This window comes from Ovis aries, chromosome 3 (genome assembly GCF_016772045.2).
Source record: "Ovis aries strain OAR_USU_Benz2616 breed Rambouillet chromosome 3, ARS-UI_Ramb_v3.0, whole genome shotgun sequence".
Classification (NCBI taxonomy): domain Eukaryota; kingdom Metazoa; phylum Chordata; class Mammalia; order Artiodactyla; family Bovidae; genus Ovis; species Ovis aries.
In genome coordinates this window covers 75,798,201-75,812,381 of record NC_056056.1, presented here as the reverse complement: position 1 = coordinate 75,812,381, position 14,181 = coordinate 75,798,201, and the positions used below count along the sequence as shown (strand labels likewise).

The following is a 14,181-nucleotide window of genomic DNA, read 5'->3' as shown; positions in this document are numbered from 1 at the left end:
AGACTAAGACTAAGACTTAGTGCAAGTCTTAGTTCTAAGATGCCTTAGCACACAGATGCTGGGAAATGTTAGAGCCGGAAAAGAACTGGGAGAGGAGCAAGGCACATCCTTTCACTTTACAAGGAAGGAACGAGGCTCAGAGAAGAAAGTGGCCTGTCTAAAGTCCACAGTTGGTAGAAATGAGACCAGAACACACTTTGACTGGGGCTGCTTCTAGCACATCACTTTTGCTGGTTGATGTGCCTTTTCTTCCCTGAAATATCCACATGGCCCCTCTTCCTCCTCCTATGGAGCTATGTTTAATGTTGTGTTCTTGGTGTGGCCTCTCCTGACTGCCCTATTTAGCACCCTTCCCTTCCCCAGCATTCCAGCATTCTCCTTCTCCCTTCTCTGATTTACTTTATCAGCATCTGACCCATGATTATATTGTTGTCTACCTCTCCCAGCAGAATGTAACCTTTATGAGAACAAGAGTTCAAATTTTTCCGTTCATTACAGGATTACCTGTATGTAGAACAGTGCCTGGGACCTGGGAGGATTACAGTGTATATATGTTACATGAATTGAACGGACAAATCGTAATATATAAGATGAATTTCTTAGTGTGAACCGTAGCCAAGCAAGTTTGAAAGCCGCAGTCTCAAATGGAAATGTTTGAGTATGTTCTCCATAAACAATGACTTAAGACTCAAGTAAGAAAGGGCTGTGATGTAAAATTAAGCTTCTGCATCTGGCAGGATGCTCTCTTTGCTTTTCAGTGTTGCTGGCAGCTGCATGGGCTGTGTCAGGGACAGCCTGGAAGGGGTGACATGACAAACAATCTCTACCTACTCCTCAGGTGGCTGCTATCTGCAAGGTTTCCCTAGCCTTTGTTAAATAAAACTAGCACAGGATTTCACTTCATTGTATCTGTCTGTGTGTAATATGCATGTATATAGTGTGTGGGGGGTGGGGGTGGGGAGGGTCCCTTCCTTTCCATCAACACAGCTGAAACAAACCAGCATATAATCTAGGTGGGACTCAGTGTTGAAGCATGGTATTTAAAGACTGAAAATCAGAAAATATAAAGATTGCAAAATAATGAGTTCAGAGATTGCAGGGGATCATATTTAATTCATTTTGTAAACCCCCCAGATCTCTCATAATGCTATTATCTAGCAGGAGCTCAGTCAGCAGGCTGGTGGCAGCAGTAGCCTTGCCCTTCCACGGGAGAAAGAGCCTCGCCTGGCTCCCTCTGCTCTCACAGGCGTTCTCCTGTGTTTGCAGTTTCACACACGCGCTCTTCACTGTATTCGGTAATGGATTATTGGATGCCATTTCTCAATAGTTTCCCTTCACCATTTATATTGTAGAATCGGAGGGGATTGATATTTAGATTATGTCTGTTGTCTTGTGCAATTACACACAACCTTCTTACCTCCTCCACACAATCCCACTAGAATCCTCTTTTTATTTTACACTTAGAATATTGTTCTTTGTCACCCGCTTGTCATCTTAGGGGCTGAATGCCTTTATAATAATCTCTTTTAGATGCAGAAATCATATCTGTCTCTTCTCTGAACTTTTGAAATTGGAGTCTAGTCTACTGTTCATCAAATCAGTCTCCTCCATCCACTGACTCAGCATCATCTGGAGTTGCTGGCCAGAAATGCAGACTCAGACCTCCTGACGAGGTGCCCTGCAGACCTAGAGTCAGAACCTGGCCGTGGTAGCCAGTAACAGGCACATTTTTTGGAAATGCATGTTATTTTGTCATGAGTTACTTTCCTTTTTAACAAGTAATTATTTTTTGGCTGCACTGAGTCTTCGTTGCTGCGCACAGGCTTTCTCTAGGTGCAGCCAGCGGGGGCTGCTCTCTAGCTGTGGTGCACGGGCTTCTCGTCGCAGTGGCTTCTCTTGTGGAGCATAGGCATGCGGGCTTCAGTAGCTTTGGCGCCTGGGCTCTAGAGCACAGGCTCAGTAGTTGTGGTGCACAGAATCAGTTGCTTCGCGGCATGTGGGATCTTCCCAGGTCGGGGATTGAACCCATGTCTCCAGCATTGGCAGGCGAATTCTTAACCATTGTGCCACCAGAGAAGTCTGCAAAGGCTCTTTCACAGCAAGCTCTCCCAGTGAGCTTTGGGCAGGCTGCTTTGCGACCTCTTGCCCTAGGCTATATGTGATAGGGTGCTGCAGCTGTCATTGTTTTCCTGGTGCAAATCAGATGGTCTGTTGGACAACACTAAGTCCAGAGTCTGCTCCTGCCTTCTTAGTGGTGGAGCTCCATTGTAGGAAAGGTAGTCCCTACTCTGCTTGCAAGGCAAAGCTTCCAGCGCTTGTCTGAATGCCCAGTCCTCACCACTGTTATATGATACCCTGATCCTACTTTTGATACATCTTAGATCTTCCAGTTGACTTTTTTGTGGGGCCTACAGTGCCATTGCTCTAAGCACAGCCTTGCAGGTAAGTCTGCAAGCCCTGAACCCAAGCCTTCCCCGGGCTCAAATCCTAGCTCTACTCCTTATGAACTGAGTTGCTTTAGGCAAGTTACTTAACCTCTCCGCATCTCAACTTCCTGATCTGAAAATAGGGATGATAATAATAGTCTTGAGCTCAAAAGACTGTTGTATAGATTAAAACAGTATACGTACATTAAGTGCTTAGAACTAGGTTCTGGAACAAAGTAAATGCTTAGTGTGTTGCTCTTATGATGATTACTATTATCATATTTAACAGTGGCTTCCAGATCTCTGGCAGAACAGAGGGAAAGACGCCCCTTTCCATGCTCTGAACAGCCTGTCCTGAAATGCAGTGACCTGTTAAATTGAACTGTCATTCTCCTCTCCTGAGGTGGGGGCCTTTCTTCTCCTGGATGGAGTAGGTCAGCTCAAAGGCCTGGGCTGCTCCAAATGTACTCACTCCCTGGGGGCCCTCAACCACCTCTGGTCTATATGGGCATCGTTGCATTTTTGTATTTGAACATTTTTCCTGTCTTAAAAAAATTTTTTTTTTCTTATACTCTGGGTTCTGCTTCTTCCAACTTTCCAAATAATCAGGCTCACTATTTCCTTTTCGGCTGCTGTTCTTCGGCTCTGCTCTTAACATTTGCAGACAATGGAATGTGCTGTCTTGTTCTGATTAAATGAGTGGAGAAATTACAGATGTGAGTGGGAAACCTCATGCTGTCAGCCTGCAGAATGCTTTAAATGCCCTTTAAAACATCTGGAGAGTCACTTCAGATTGCTTTTCTCCAAAACATCATGGGGTCAGAATTACATGAGGAGGGCTTCCTTTGCCTTGAGGAGGCTGTCACAGGCATAGAAATGAATTTTTCTCTCTCTTCTATTACAATAACTGCACCTTACTTTAAAGCATTGTCTAGGTTCTCTATTCAAATGTCAGAAATTGTGACTCAGAGAGAGTGGCACCTTTTTATTTAAAATAAGATTCGGGCTTTAGAACTTCATCACGGATGACACTCTAATTCTGAATGCTGCCTTATAGCAAACCCCAACTATTCCTGGGGCTTTAAAAGTATTTCTGGGGTTATAGTAGCAGTCTCAAACATTCTGCCATAGTTCCCACTCAGATCATGTAGCCAACTTGTTTTTGAATGATTTCAAAGAAGAAAGCTTAGTTTAGGTTTATAGACGCTCAGGGTCTCAAAGAATGCCCCCACTGAATGGGGAACTATCACATACCTTAGGATCTGGGGTCCTCCCATGTCTTCATTGAGGGCACAAGATATGTAAGATCCATGTCCTTGCATGCTTAGTCACTGAGTCGTGTCTGGCTCTGCAATCCCATAGACTGTAGCCTGCCAGGCTCCTCTGTCCATGGAACTTCCCAGGCAAGAATACTGGAGTGGGTTGCTACTTCCTCCCCCATCCATGTCCTTGAGAGGATCATAATCTCAGTGAGTGAAAACATGAAGTAATGAAAGAATAATACAAACCAGGAGACATTCCCCGTGAGCATGTGTGGTGTGCAGAATTGAGAAGTCTTGGAGAAGTTCTCTGGGGTTGGAGAAGTCAGAGAGGCTGCATGGTGGACTCAGACCTTGTGGAATCAGTAACACACTCTTCTAGAAAATCTGCCCTGTGGTAGTATATCTGTAAGCAAATTTTAATCAGATGCCCATGCAAACACCATCCTAAAGAAGAGGGATCCTAAAATCACCCCTTTCTTCTTACAATACTTTGCTGAAATCCTTTTATATCTGAAAACTTCTTCACGCATGAAGATGCTGCTTCAGTGGGTGCCCTGGCAGTGGTTGTGTGGATAACTGTCTCTGGTCACTGCTAGATGCTGCCATGACCCTGGTTTTGGGTGTTCATCAGAACTCCCCCATATTTGTGGGACTCACATTCTCCGTAGCAAGGAATTCCTCTCTCTGATATGAGCACACCTCTTGTTTTTCAGCACTACTGAGTTTTTATGTTTCCCTCCACTACAGCCAAGTTCGTGCCAGCTTACCATATGCAACAATAAAAAGGTGACATGCATTCAAAATCATAATGAGAGCAGTGGAGAACAATACATTGAATAACATTTTTGAAAAGTCCATGTTTCATAGTGATACTTAAAAAGAGAGAGAGAAAGAGAGGAGAATGAAGAAAAAGAGAAACCTTTTTTATACAGAAGAGTGCTGGCTGATAAATGTAAAGGAGTGATACATTTAAAATTACCATCTTATAGCTCTCTATAATAACTGAATAATGAATGAATGCTAAAACCACTGGGTGAAAGGTTGTTGGCCAATGGATAGTCACACGAACTCAAAGTATCCCATGATGGTTTGCTGAATTATGACAAAGGGAGAAACATGCCCTTACAATGAAGAGATCTGGCAGTATCTCTGCAGCCAAATGGCCAAGAAGTGGCATCGTGTGACATGATGCACCTCCTGGTCTGATGCAGAGGGAGACATTTAACATCTAATCAGGACCGTATAGTTGGAGGAGTCCAGACAACTGGCCTAAGCCCTCAAAGGAATTTGTGTTTTGCAGAGCAGAGGAAGACAGGAGGGCGGTTCCCAGGGGGTGAGGTTGGGAGGACTAAGGGACATAACAGCAAAAAAGCTATGGATAATGTTTGAATTCTGAGTTTTAAAAAAATCTGTCAAAGACATTTTCATGAGAACACAGACTGTAAGTTGGATGATGTCATTAAATCCATGTTGATTTTCTTAGGTGTAATGGTGTTGTAGTTCCAGAGAATGTTTCTGTTTAGGGAAGGACATGCTGAAGTATTTGGGTAGGAAGTATCATGTCTACAAACTTCTTTTGGATGGTTTGGCAAAAGCGAAATGTGTTGTGTATATTTACACATACAGAGACGGAGTGGATGTGGCAAGATGATGATAGGTGAAACTAGGTAAGGTGTGCAAGGGTGTTCAGAGTGCTGTTCTTTCCTTCCATCAGTGGGAAGACAAATGAAAAGTGATTCTATTTGCCAGTTAAATTTTTCAAAACAAACAAAAATGTATTTAAAAAGAGATGATGAGACACGTTTTCATGATGGTCTGAAATAATCGGCTTGCTGAATATGAGCTTTTAAGTGGTGATACAGTGTGGTTGACACAGTGTGACTGAACTGAATTTGCACAAGGAGGTATGAATAGTCCCATTGGAAAGTTTGTTGCGGGTCTGTGACTTGGCTTAAACTGGGTGGACTTAGAGGCAGGACTAATGCCCAGGCTTTCTACTTCAGGCCGAAGAGTCTCCCCACTGCGGCTCGTCACGGGTGCAGCCAGGGCTCTTGTCCTCCTTTGCCGGGCCACGCTTCTCTGAAGGGTCTTAGAGAATTGATTGCCATGACCTTTCCTTCTCTGTGAGGAGTTCAGATGTGAATCAAGGTCGACTCCTTTTTTGAGCCTGGTATGACAAGTCGTTTAGAACATTGTAAAGGTGGCGCAGCCAAATCCTGCTCATTCAGGGTGGGGGGCATTTCAAGGTAGCCTCTTGAGGAGATTTAATGGAAAGCCAAATGGCTTTAAAGGGACATAAGAGCATAATGCATAGTTTTAGCATTAGCCCCACTGAGCTTCTCCAGCATCAAGTGAAGTGTTTTGTTTTCATTAAAAGAGCTCACAGTTGGTAAAGATCTGGGCGGGGGAAGGGCAGGAGAGCTTCCATAAAAAGCGAAATCTCAACTACTACTAATAATGAGAAGAGAAGGCTTGCCTTCATTATTTTCTAATTAGAGAGCTGAACTTTATAGCTGAGGAAATAAGGTTTTCCTCTTTGAATGTAATACCCTTTTCCAGCGGGGTGCTCCACATGATCCTTCATGTACAGAAAGGCCCATTCAGCTGAGAATTAGTGCCAAGCAAATGACTAATCACTCCCTTCCAGATGAAGGGCCAAGGGTGAGGAGGGAGATGGAGGCACAGTCCCTCATGGGCTCCCTGGGAGAGACGGAGCCGCAGTCCTCGTTAACTTCAGAAGTGGGGCAATTACGCCCTGCTGGTAGGCACTGTTGTTCTTAAAATCATAACTAAAATAAGTTAATGGCCCCTAATAAAAACACTGCGCAGCTCTGTGTACAAGATGCTGAAATGTGACGTGTGAGAAGAAATCGTTGGTTTCCCCTTGGGTTTGGTGGCACGGCCCCATCGTGTGAACTCATAGACCCCCATGGCTTATCTCAACATTCATTTTCTTGTTGGTCTTCTTTGACATCTTCGCTCCTCCTTCCTTTCTCGTTGCCCTCCTCTCCCATGGCTGCGCTTATATCTGGGAGGAGTACTTGCTCCTGTTTTCCTGATTACTTTCAGATTTAGGTCAGAATCAAAGGAAGTCTTGGCTATTTGTGATCTTTGAATAAAAGCTCTTCTACTGAGTGGTTTCTTCTTAATACTTTTTTTCAGGGTTATTTTTAAGCTGTTAGCCCCTTAACCCTGCATTGAAAACCCTCTGCAATCTGGTGTTTCCTCCACCCCCAGCATTCATCTCAATGTCTTTTCCAACTGCCAATGGATATGCCTCATCCTCTTTTCCTCCTTCCCACCGCCATGCTTTTGCTCATGTTCACTTGGAATGTTCACCCCCTTTTTCTCAGTATATAGTGAAGTGTAGTGTAGTGAAGTCGCTCAGTCGTGTCCGACTCTTTGCGATCCCGTGAACTGTAGCCCACCAGGCTCCTCCGTCCATGGGATTCTCCAGGCAAGAGTACTGGAGTGGGGTGCCATTTCCTTCTCCAGGGGATATTCCCGACCCAGGGATCGAACCCAGGTCTCCCGAATCGTAGGCAGACGCTTTAACCTCTGAGCCACCAGGGAAGCCCCTAATGGTACCACATTAACGGTTAAGACCATCACTCTGGAGCCAAGACTGTCTGAGACTAAAGGTTGACCTGGGCTGAATTACTTAACTTCTCAGTGTCTTTGTTTCCTCATCTAAACATGGGATGGACAGTCCCTACCTCGTAGGGTTGCAAGATTTAAATGAGTTTTTTAAAAAGTACTTTAAAACAGTGTAGGCACTTAATAAGTGCTATATAAATATTAGCCACTTTTATCATATTTACTCATACAAGTGTTACTGATTCTGCAAGGTCTCACTCAGGTCTGCAGCCTGACTTCTACAGCCCAAGAGAACCTCTCGAAGACTTCTCATTTCTGTGTACCGCACACTCGCAGTGAATGCCTACTGGCTTGTATTATTCTTTCCTGTTTTTTCCCATTGAGATTGTGAGCTTCCCAAAGACATGGATCTTATATGTCTTTTGTGTCCTTGGTAAAGACATAGAAAGACCCCAAATCCCAAGGCATGCAGTGCTCTGTAAATGCCCTGTTTCTGACGGGGGACATGATGAACGAGTAGTTCTTGATCCATAGGTGATGGTGAGTCAGAAAGGCTTTATGAACAGCTAGAAGAGCTACAGTACCTGAGGGAAGTGGAGGAGCAGAAAGACTGTAGAGAAGTTTTTCTAGGATCTAGTCTCCTTTCTGATGTGTAAGAGATGTAAGGTAAGAATTTGAGTTGTCTTGAAACTATTTTTGGTTGCCGCTCTATATTCTTTTGATTGCAACACTCTTGAGTCCAGGCTATATTGGCTACAGCTTTGTAACATGATAACCGTATGTGCTGAATTATACTTACACACAGTAAAATTACTAATCAAGTGCAGTGTACCATTGATACCAATTTCTAGAATCCATTGTATAAAAGACAATCCTCTGAGACGGTCTCTTGTTCCACAACTAGCTCCTCATCTCTGGGTCATCAACACATGCTCTCTCTTTCTTTCAGGACATTTAAAGTCACTGGTTGTCTTATCATGATCCTGCCATGGAATGTAACCAAGGCAGAATGAGTGAGAGGATGTGGATGTGGGAGCAGAATTGAACACGGGTCACCGGGCTTTGGAGATAAATGAGACATGGTGCCCAGGATTCTGCCTCTGAATGGTGGAGCAAAGGACGGTGGCTCATGTGAAGACGGCAGGGATCTAACGGGAAGGAAGTCAGGCAGGTGTACAGTGAAGAGAATAAGTTGGGTTATCTTGGCATGATGCCCCTCGAACTTTAATGTGATGTGAATCACTTAGAATCTTATTAAAATGCAGATTCTGAGTCGGTAGGTCTGAGATGAGCCTGAGAATCTGCGTTTCTTACCAGCTCTCAGAAGACACTATAGACGCTTGTCCATGGACCATATGTTTAGTAGCTAGGCCTTAGGAAAGAGCATGGAAGGGACAGGCTTGTGAGGCTGGTAACCTGATGAGTGACTACCAGAGGAGAAGACATTATTTTCAAGTATGAAAGAATGTAGGGAATGGGCATAGTTGGTGTTCCTTCAGAAACAAAGTAAGCAGGTTCCAAGGAGAAGGTGAAAAATGACTGAGAGAGAGAGAGAAAGAGAAAGAGCAGGGCCCTTTGATCGGCTACTCTACCTACTTGAAGAATATCCTTCCAACCGCTTCTCAGTTGAAACTTGAAATTTTTGTGCTCTCTTTTTACCAGGGCAGTCACTCCCCTCCAGGCTGTCTCTTTTTAGCTTCAAAGCAGTCCATCGATGTGGTGAACAATTTCATCAGTTGGAAATTCGGTCACTGTAAATCCTCAGGGCCCATTTGATTAATTTTGAACTTAATGGGTTGGTTGGTTGTCAAATGAACAGATGACCTAGCTGCCATCCCACACGACTCCTCTCACCCTTAGCATTTTAGGTCAGAAAGAATGTCAGCAGCGAGTTAGGAACATGATGAAAGACAAGAGAGCGCCCACCTCAAGCTAGAAGTGGGAATAGTAGGAGCTGCATGGCAGGGCCTGAATTTGCACATTTACTTACAGCGTTATGGATTCGTTATTCATCCCTTGAAAAGCATTTCCTGGTACGGTGGTTATGTGTAAGTTATCACAAATTTCCCTTGAGGAATGAAATGAGAAATATTTACTTTCTAAATTTCAGCTGCAAATAGGAAACTGTTATGCATAGCAATCAGCCTGGTACTTACAGAATGAAATTAAATTCAGAGGAGAAGATCTTCGTAACATCTGGAAGCTTGCGGATGCCTGTGTTACAGATGCTTCTGTGATTTGGGGCAGGATGGGAATGTGGGCAGAGTGAGTATAGGGGATTGTTACTAAGGAATAAAGATAAAAACAGTAGAAAGACACTGTGCAGATAACTATTTTCACATTCGATTAAAAAATGTGGAGCTTGGCTTTATCAGTAACACTTCTGGCTGTTGAGGATCAGAATTTAAAAGCCCCTAACACTATGGGGGAAGATGCTCCTTTTAGAGATCTAGGGGATGGGACCAGACTCTTCGGTCTCTTTCATTGGCATTTGTATTTCCAGCCTGTCTTTTTCCTATTTCCTATTGTATTGCATTCCATTTCCTTTTGCTATTTAGTGTATTCTGTGTTCTTAATGGTTCTAGAAAGCATCTCTCTACTTTAGAACAGGTTTTAACTCCAACACTTCAGGAAGATTACTCTCCATGTGAGAAATCATATCCTCATTATTAAAAATCTCCCTTTATTTAGCTACCTGACAATTCAGGGAGTTCTTCCCTATATCTCACTGATCATGGAACATTCTTTTGGTTTTGGAGCTACTCAAGGCTCTTCCTCTTTTCCTCCAACCTTTTACTTAGCCTTCAAAGAGGAGTGAGACTTCAGTGATAGGTTAAATTGAAGGATATTTTATTGCACAAGAATGGGACTCCTTGAGAGGAGTCTAGCATCTGGATCTTCCCAGCTGAGTTTTAAATTCACCAGTCATGGAGTGTGGACAGCTGAACTGAACTGCCCAGCACTCTGGTGATGAGGAAAAGGAATCCAGGTTTCTCTTTTGGCTCTCTCTGGTTCTCTTCATTACCTGTTACCCCAGATCACATGGAATCCTTGTCCTCTCTGTGACTGGTGAAGGCAGTGTGGGCTTGGACTGCAGTGTGTACTGGGTTGGGGGAATATTGTATTTTAGGGGTGAAGATGCTATTTAATAAAAGCAGTGATAAAAAGGGGCTGTAGTGGTCAAATGTGGTTTTGGGATTTTCTTATGTTTTTCCAATGTATTTGATACTGCAGATGGTTATGTGTCCTGTAGATCCCTTGGAGGTATGGAAAAGCAGCACACTTGGGTTAGGAATTGTCAGCGAGTTAGAGCGGCCAAAGGGGCTATGCTCATGGTCCAGGGCAGGGCTGCTAGAGGTGGTGGACTTTGTGTCCTCTGGGGATTTTATGAAATTTAATTCATCAGGAAGAAGAGAGAATAGACATCTATATCAGAGGGTTAGATGTTCATTTTTTTTTTCTCTGTGAATGATTACTTGATATGTGAGATGATCCAGGGTGACTAATTTATAGATTTGTATCATGTTACAGGGATTCTTGTTTTGCTGGCAAGGTGATAAATCTGCTAGGCTATAGTGGTACTCAACTTATAATGCTAACTAGCGGGCTTCATAAGGTTTAATGGGCAATAGAAAATAATGATTCGGTTTATATGGCACAAGGCCTACCTCAAGGCAATATTTAAAAATTTGCTGAGTGAATGGATGAACACATGAGGGAAATGAGGTCAGGAATTTTTAACCATGGATGGGGGTCCAATCAGAATTGCCCCTCCCACTTTCACCTATGCCCTGTTTATATCACCACCTCACCTTAGAGATCCCGACTTACCCTTTTCAAAGTGTCCTGACCTCCCTGCCCTATGACCACCATCGCTTTGAAAATCATTGCAAGGGGGTGATATCTTTCTTGGATGTTTGGGACAAAGAAAATGTTGGGAACCACTAACATGTATTCAAAAGCACCCAGCATAGTGGTTAATAGGAAATGCTGATTAGCTTTTAATCAGAAAGCTGAAGACAGACATGCAAATACTGCTAAGTATGTGGTTTAAAAATTCTTCCCAACCTTTTCATTGTTAAAGTTTTCATCAGATGCCCATATCCCCTGCCCCTATTGCTTAAAAAGGAAAATTCCTCACAGGTATTTTAACTGAGGGAGATTTGTAAATGCTCCAGCCTCAATGTACACCAGGTTTTTAGTGTTCTGGATCAGTCTGTAAAGAGAAATGGAAAAAGAGGCAGCAGTTTAATAGATGCGCTTTATTTGGACTGCACATGGCCCTGGTCACCAGGGGATGCTGGCTGAGAGTGGCATCAACAAAATCAAGTGACTTTCTTGCGCTTGAGGGGTGCTCCTGAGACCCTCGGGATAGAAACGGGATGATGGGAGCCAGTTGGCTACTGCCAGGAAGTTCTGCTTTCAACCTCTTGCTGAGATAAGTGTAAGCATCACAGCTGGGAGTCTGTTCCATTCTCCCTGCTCTCCTTCCTGCCCCTGAGTAACAGCCAACATCCAGGGCTCCTGGCCAGCTAGGTCCTGCCCATGGAGCCAGCACACTGAGGGTGATGGGCAATTTCACTCTCAAGAGAAATGAACAGATTCGCTGTTTGCTCTTGGAGACAAACTGGTCATCTTCGTAGTGGTTGGCAGTCACACTGACCAGTTATTCAGATGGGCACTCAGCCTTTGGAATAGCCCAGGGCTGACACTAGGGGCTTGCATTTGGGGGTTTTTACATCCATTCTGTAGATAATTAGTTGTGTGATGATGCCAGGCCTTCTAACGTCCCTGAGCTAGTGCTCCCTACTGTAAAATTAGAATAATAATAGCACTTCCTCTGCCTCACAGGTTGGTAGGGAGTGAGTAACATAATAGGTAGAGATAATACACAAGGCAGGGCTTGGCAAAATGTAAAAGTACAGCCACAGTACTGCAGTGGCGTTATTGCCTTTCTTCCTAGTTCCCCAGTGACTTTGAAAAGCAGCTACATTTACTGAATTTTGTCTACTATGGATTCAATAAAAGGTCAGTAAATGCCTCTGGCTTTTTAAACCCAGGCAACAGCCACTGAAGGAAATGATAATTACTCTTGTTCTGTAGAGAAAATCTAGTGTATTGGTTAGGTGGATGGACTCCGGTGTCAGCTTGGTGTAACAGGCTGGTTTTACAGCTGGATTGTATGACCTTGGATGTATCACTTAAAGCTTGATTTCCTCGTAGACTGGGTTTTGAACAGTAAATATGTGTGTCTGGTTCACAGTAAGGCCTTCCAGTGTTGACAATAGTGGATGAAATCAGGAAGTTGAATGACTGGTCTCTAATCACAGAACTGAGAAGTAGCAGAACTTGGAGGTGAACACAGCTTTTCCAACTCCAAGTCTAGTGTGTATTCCACCTTACTGTAGTTTCCCTTCATGGTGCCGATTTCTGTCCTTTACGTCCCTTTGATTCTTTAGAGGTGAGTAACCTTTTGTTGTAATTAACTTTACAACAACTAAGTCAAGCAGTCTTGGGCCATATAAAACATTAGGTAGGTAGGATGGAAAGAACTTCTATTTCTTAAGACTCTTTTGGAATCTGACCACCCATCCATCCATTCATTGAACAAACATTTATTGACTACCTCCATGTGCCAGGCATTGTTCTAGGTGCTGGAGATCCAGCTGTAAACAAGGCAAAGAGAACTGTGGGGAGCTGACATTCTAGTCTCAGGGCCTTCTTTCCCTTAGAACACTTAATTTTTCTTTCTCTATCAATAAATTGATACTTTATCTATCTATAAATTGATACTTTATCTTTATATCTATATAAAGATAGATATCTATCTATTAAATAAAACTGCTTTACATCATGAGCAGTTTTATTTATCTCAACCTGCTGTGGTTCAACATTGCTTGGGAAGTCTGTTAAAGCTGCAGATTTTCAGATTTCCAGGTCCAGGTAGGACTGATAATGGAGATGATGTAACAGAAATGACCTTCCCCTACCCCACTCCCACCATGAAATTCTACTTCACAGTGAAGTCCAGACTATACCTTTTGCACTTAAATGCCTGTTATGTTGGATTTCCCTCTGTTTGGTGAGTTAGTCTTCCTTCCCTGGTTACACTGTTGTCTCTTGGGGGAGATGTAAATTTTACCTCCTCTGTATTCCAGGATCATTTGACCCTTAGTTGGACATGTGTACCCACATACTTATTAATTCCTTATCTTCTCTAGATGATTGCTAATTGGACCATTCATAGGGAGGCCTTGTGGTACAGTGGAAAATGCACAAGCTTTGAAGACATGGGCTGGGGTGAATTCCAGCCCTGGCATTGTCGAAGGTGCCACTTTGGCCAAGTTACCGACCCTTCTGAGCCTCCATTCCTTCCTGTGAACAAAAGGGATAATTACCCCACTTTGCAGGGCAGCTGCAAGGATTAAATGACACAACCTAGAGGAAATAAAGGCTGAGCACAAGTGCTCAAAATATATTTGTTGCTGATATCTTTTCTGCTTTCTTAACTTTGGAAACTCCTCTGCTGATGCAGCTTGTAGACGTTCAGATTTGGGCCAAACTAGACAGCAGTAAAAAGCCTGGTTTAGGAGTCACATGACCTGATTTCTAGTCTTATTAACTCTGGCACTAACTTGCTGTGTGACATCTGAAAACTGAATCAAGCTAGTCTTCTCCCATTCCCCCTTTTCTTGTAAATTGGAAGGAAATGATAATTTGGAAAGGATTATTATTAAGAATCAGTTCAAAAACATCACAACAACAAATTCAACATATACATGTCAAACACTTTTACAAGATAGGTTTCTAAGAACCATTGCCTAAGTAAATGAATATGCCCAAATAGTCCCAGTGAACTAATTCATGACCTCTAAGCTCCTTTCTAAATATTCCAC

The 14,181-nt window shown here is 43.2% G+C and overlaps 1 protein-coding gene across 10 annotated transcripts in view; it reads right to left on the bottom strand.

Moving 5' to 3' along the window:
- Positions 1–14,181, bottom strand: part of LHCGR (luteinizing hormone/choriogonadotropin receptor) — a 62,681-nt gene that overhangs the window by 24,950 nt on the left and 23,550 nt on the right. For 8 of the 10 annotated variants that reach the window (XM_042245181.2, XM_042245188.2, XM_042245183.2 and 5 more), the window contains 3 exon segments: positions 11,427–11,501; positions 9,442–9,516; positions 9,276–9,353 (listed from right to left, as the gene is read on the bottom strand). In XM_042245181.2, coding sequence (XP_042101115.1) covers positions 9,276–9,353; positions 9,442–9,516; positions 11,427–11,501 — 228 coding nt within the window. 10 annotated transcript variants of the gene reach the window in all.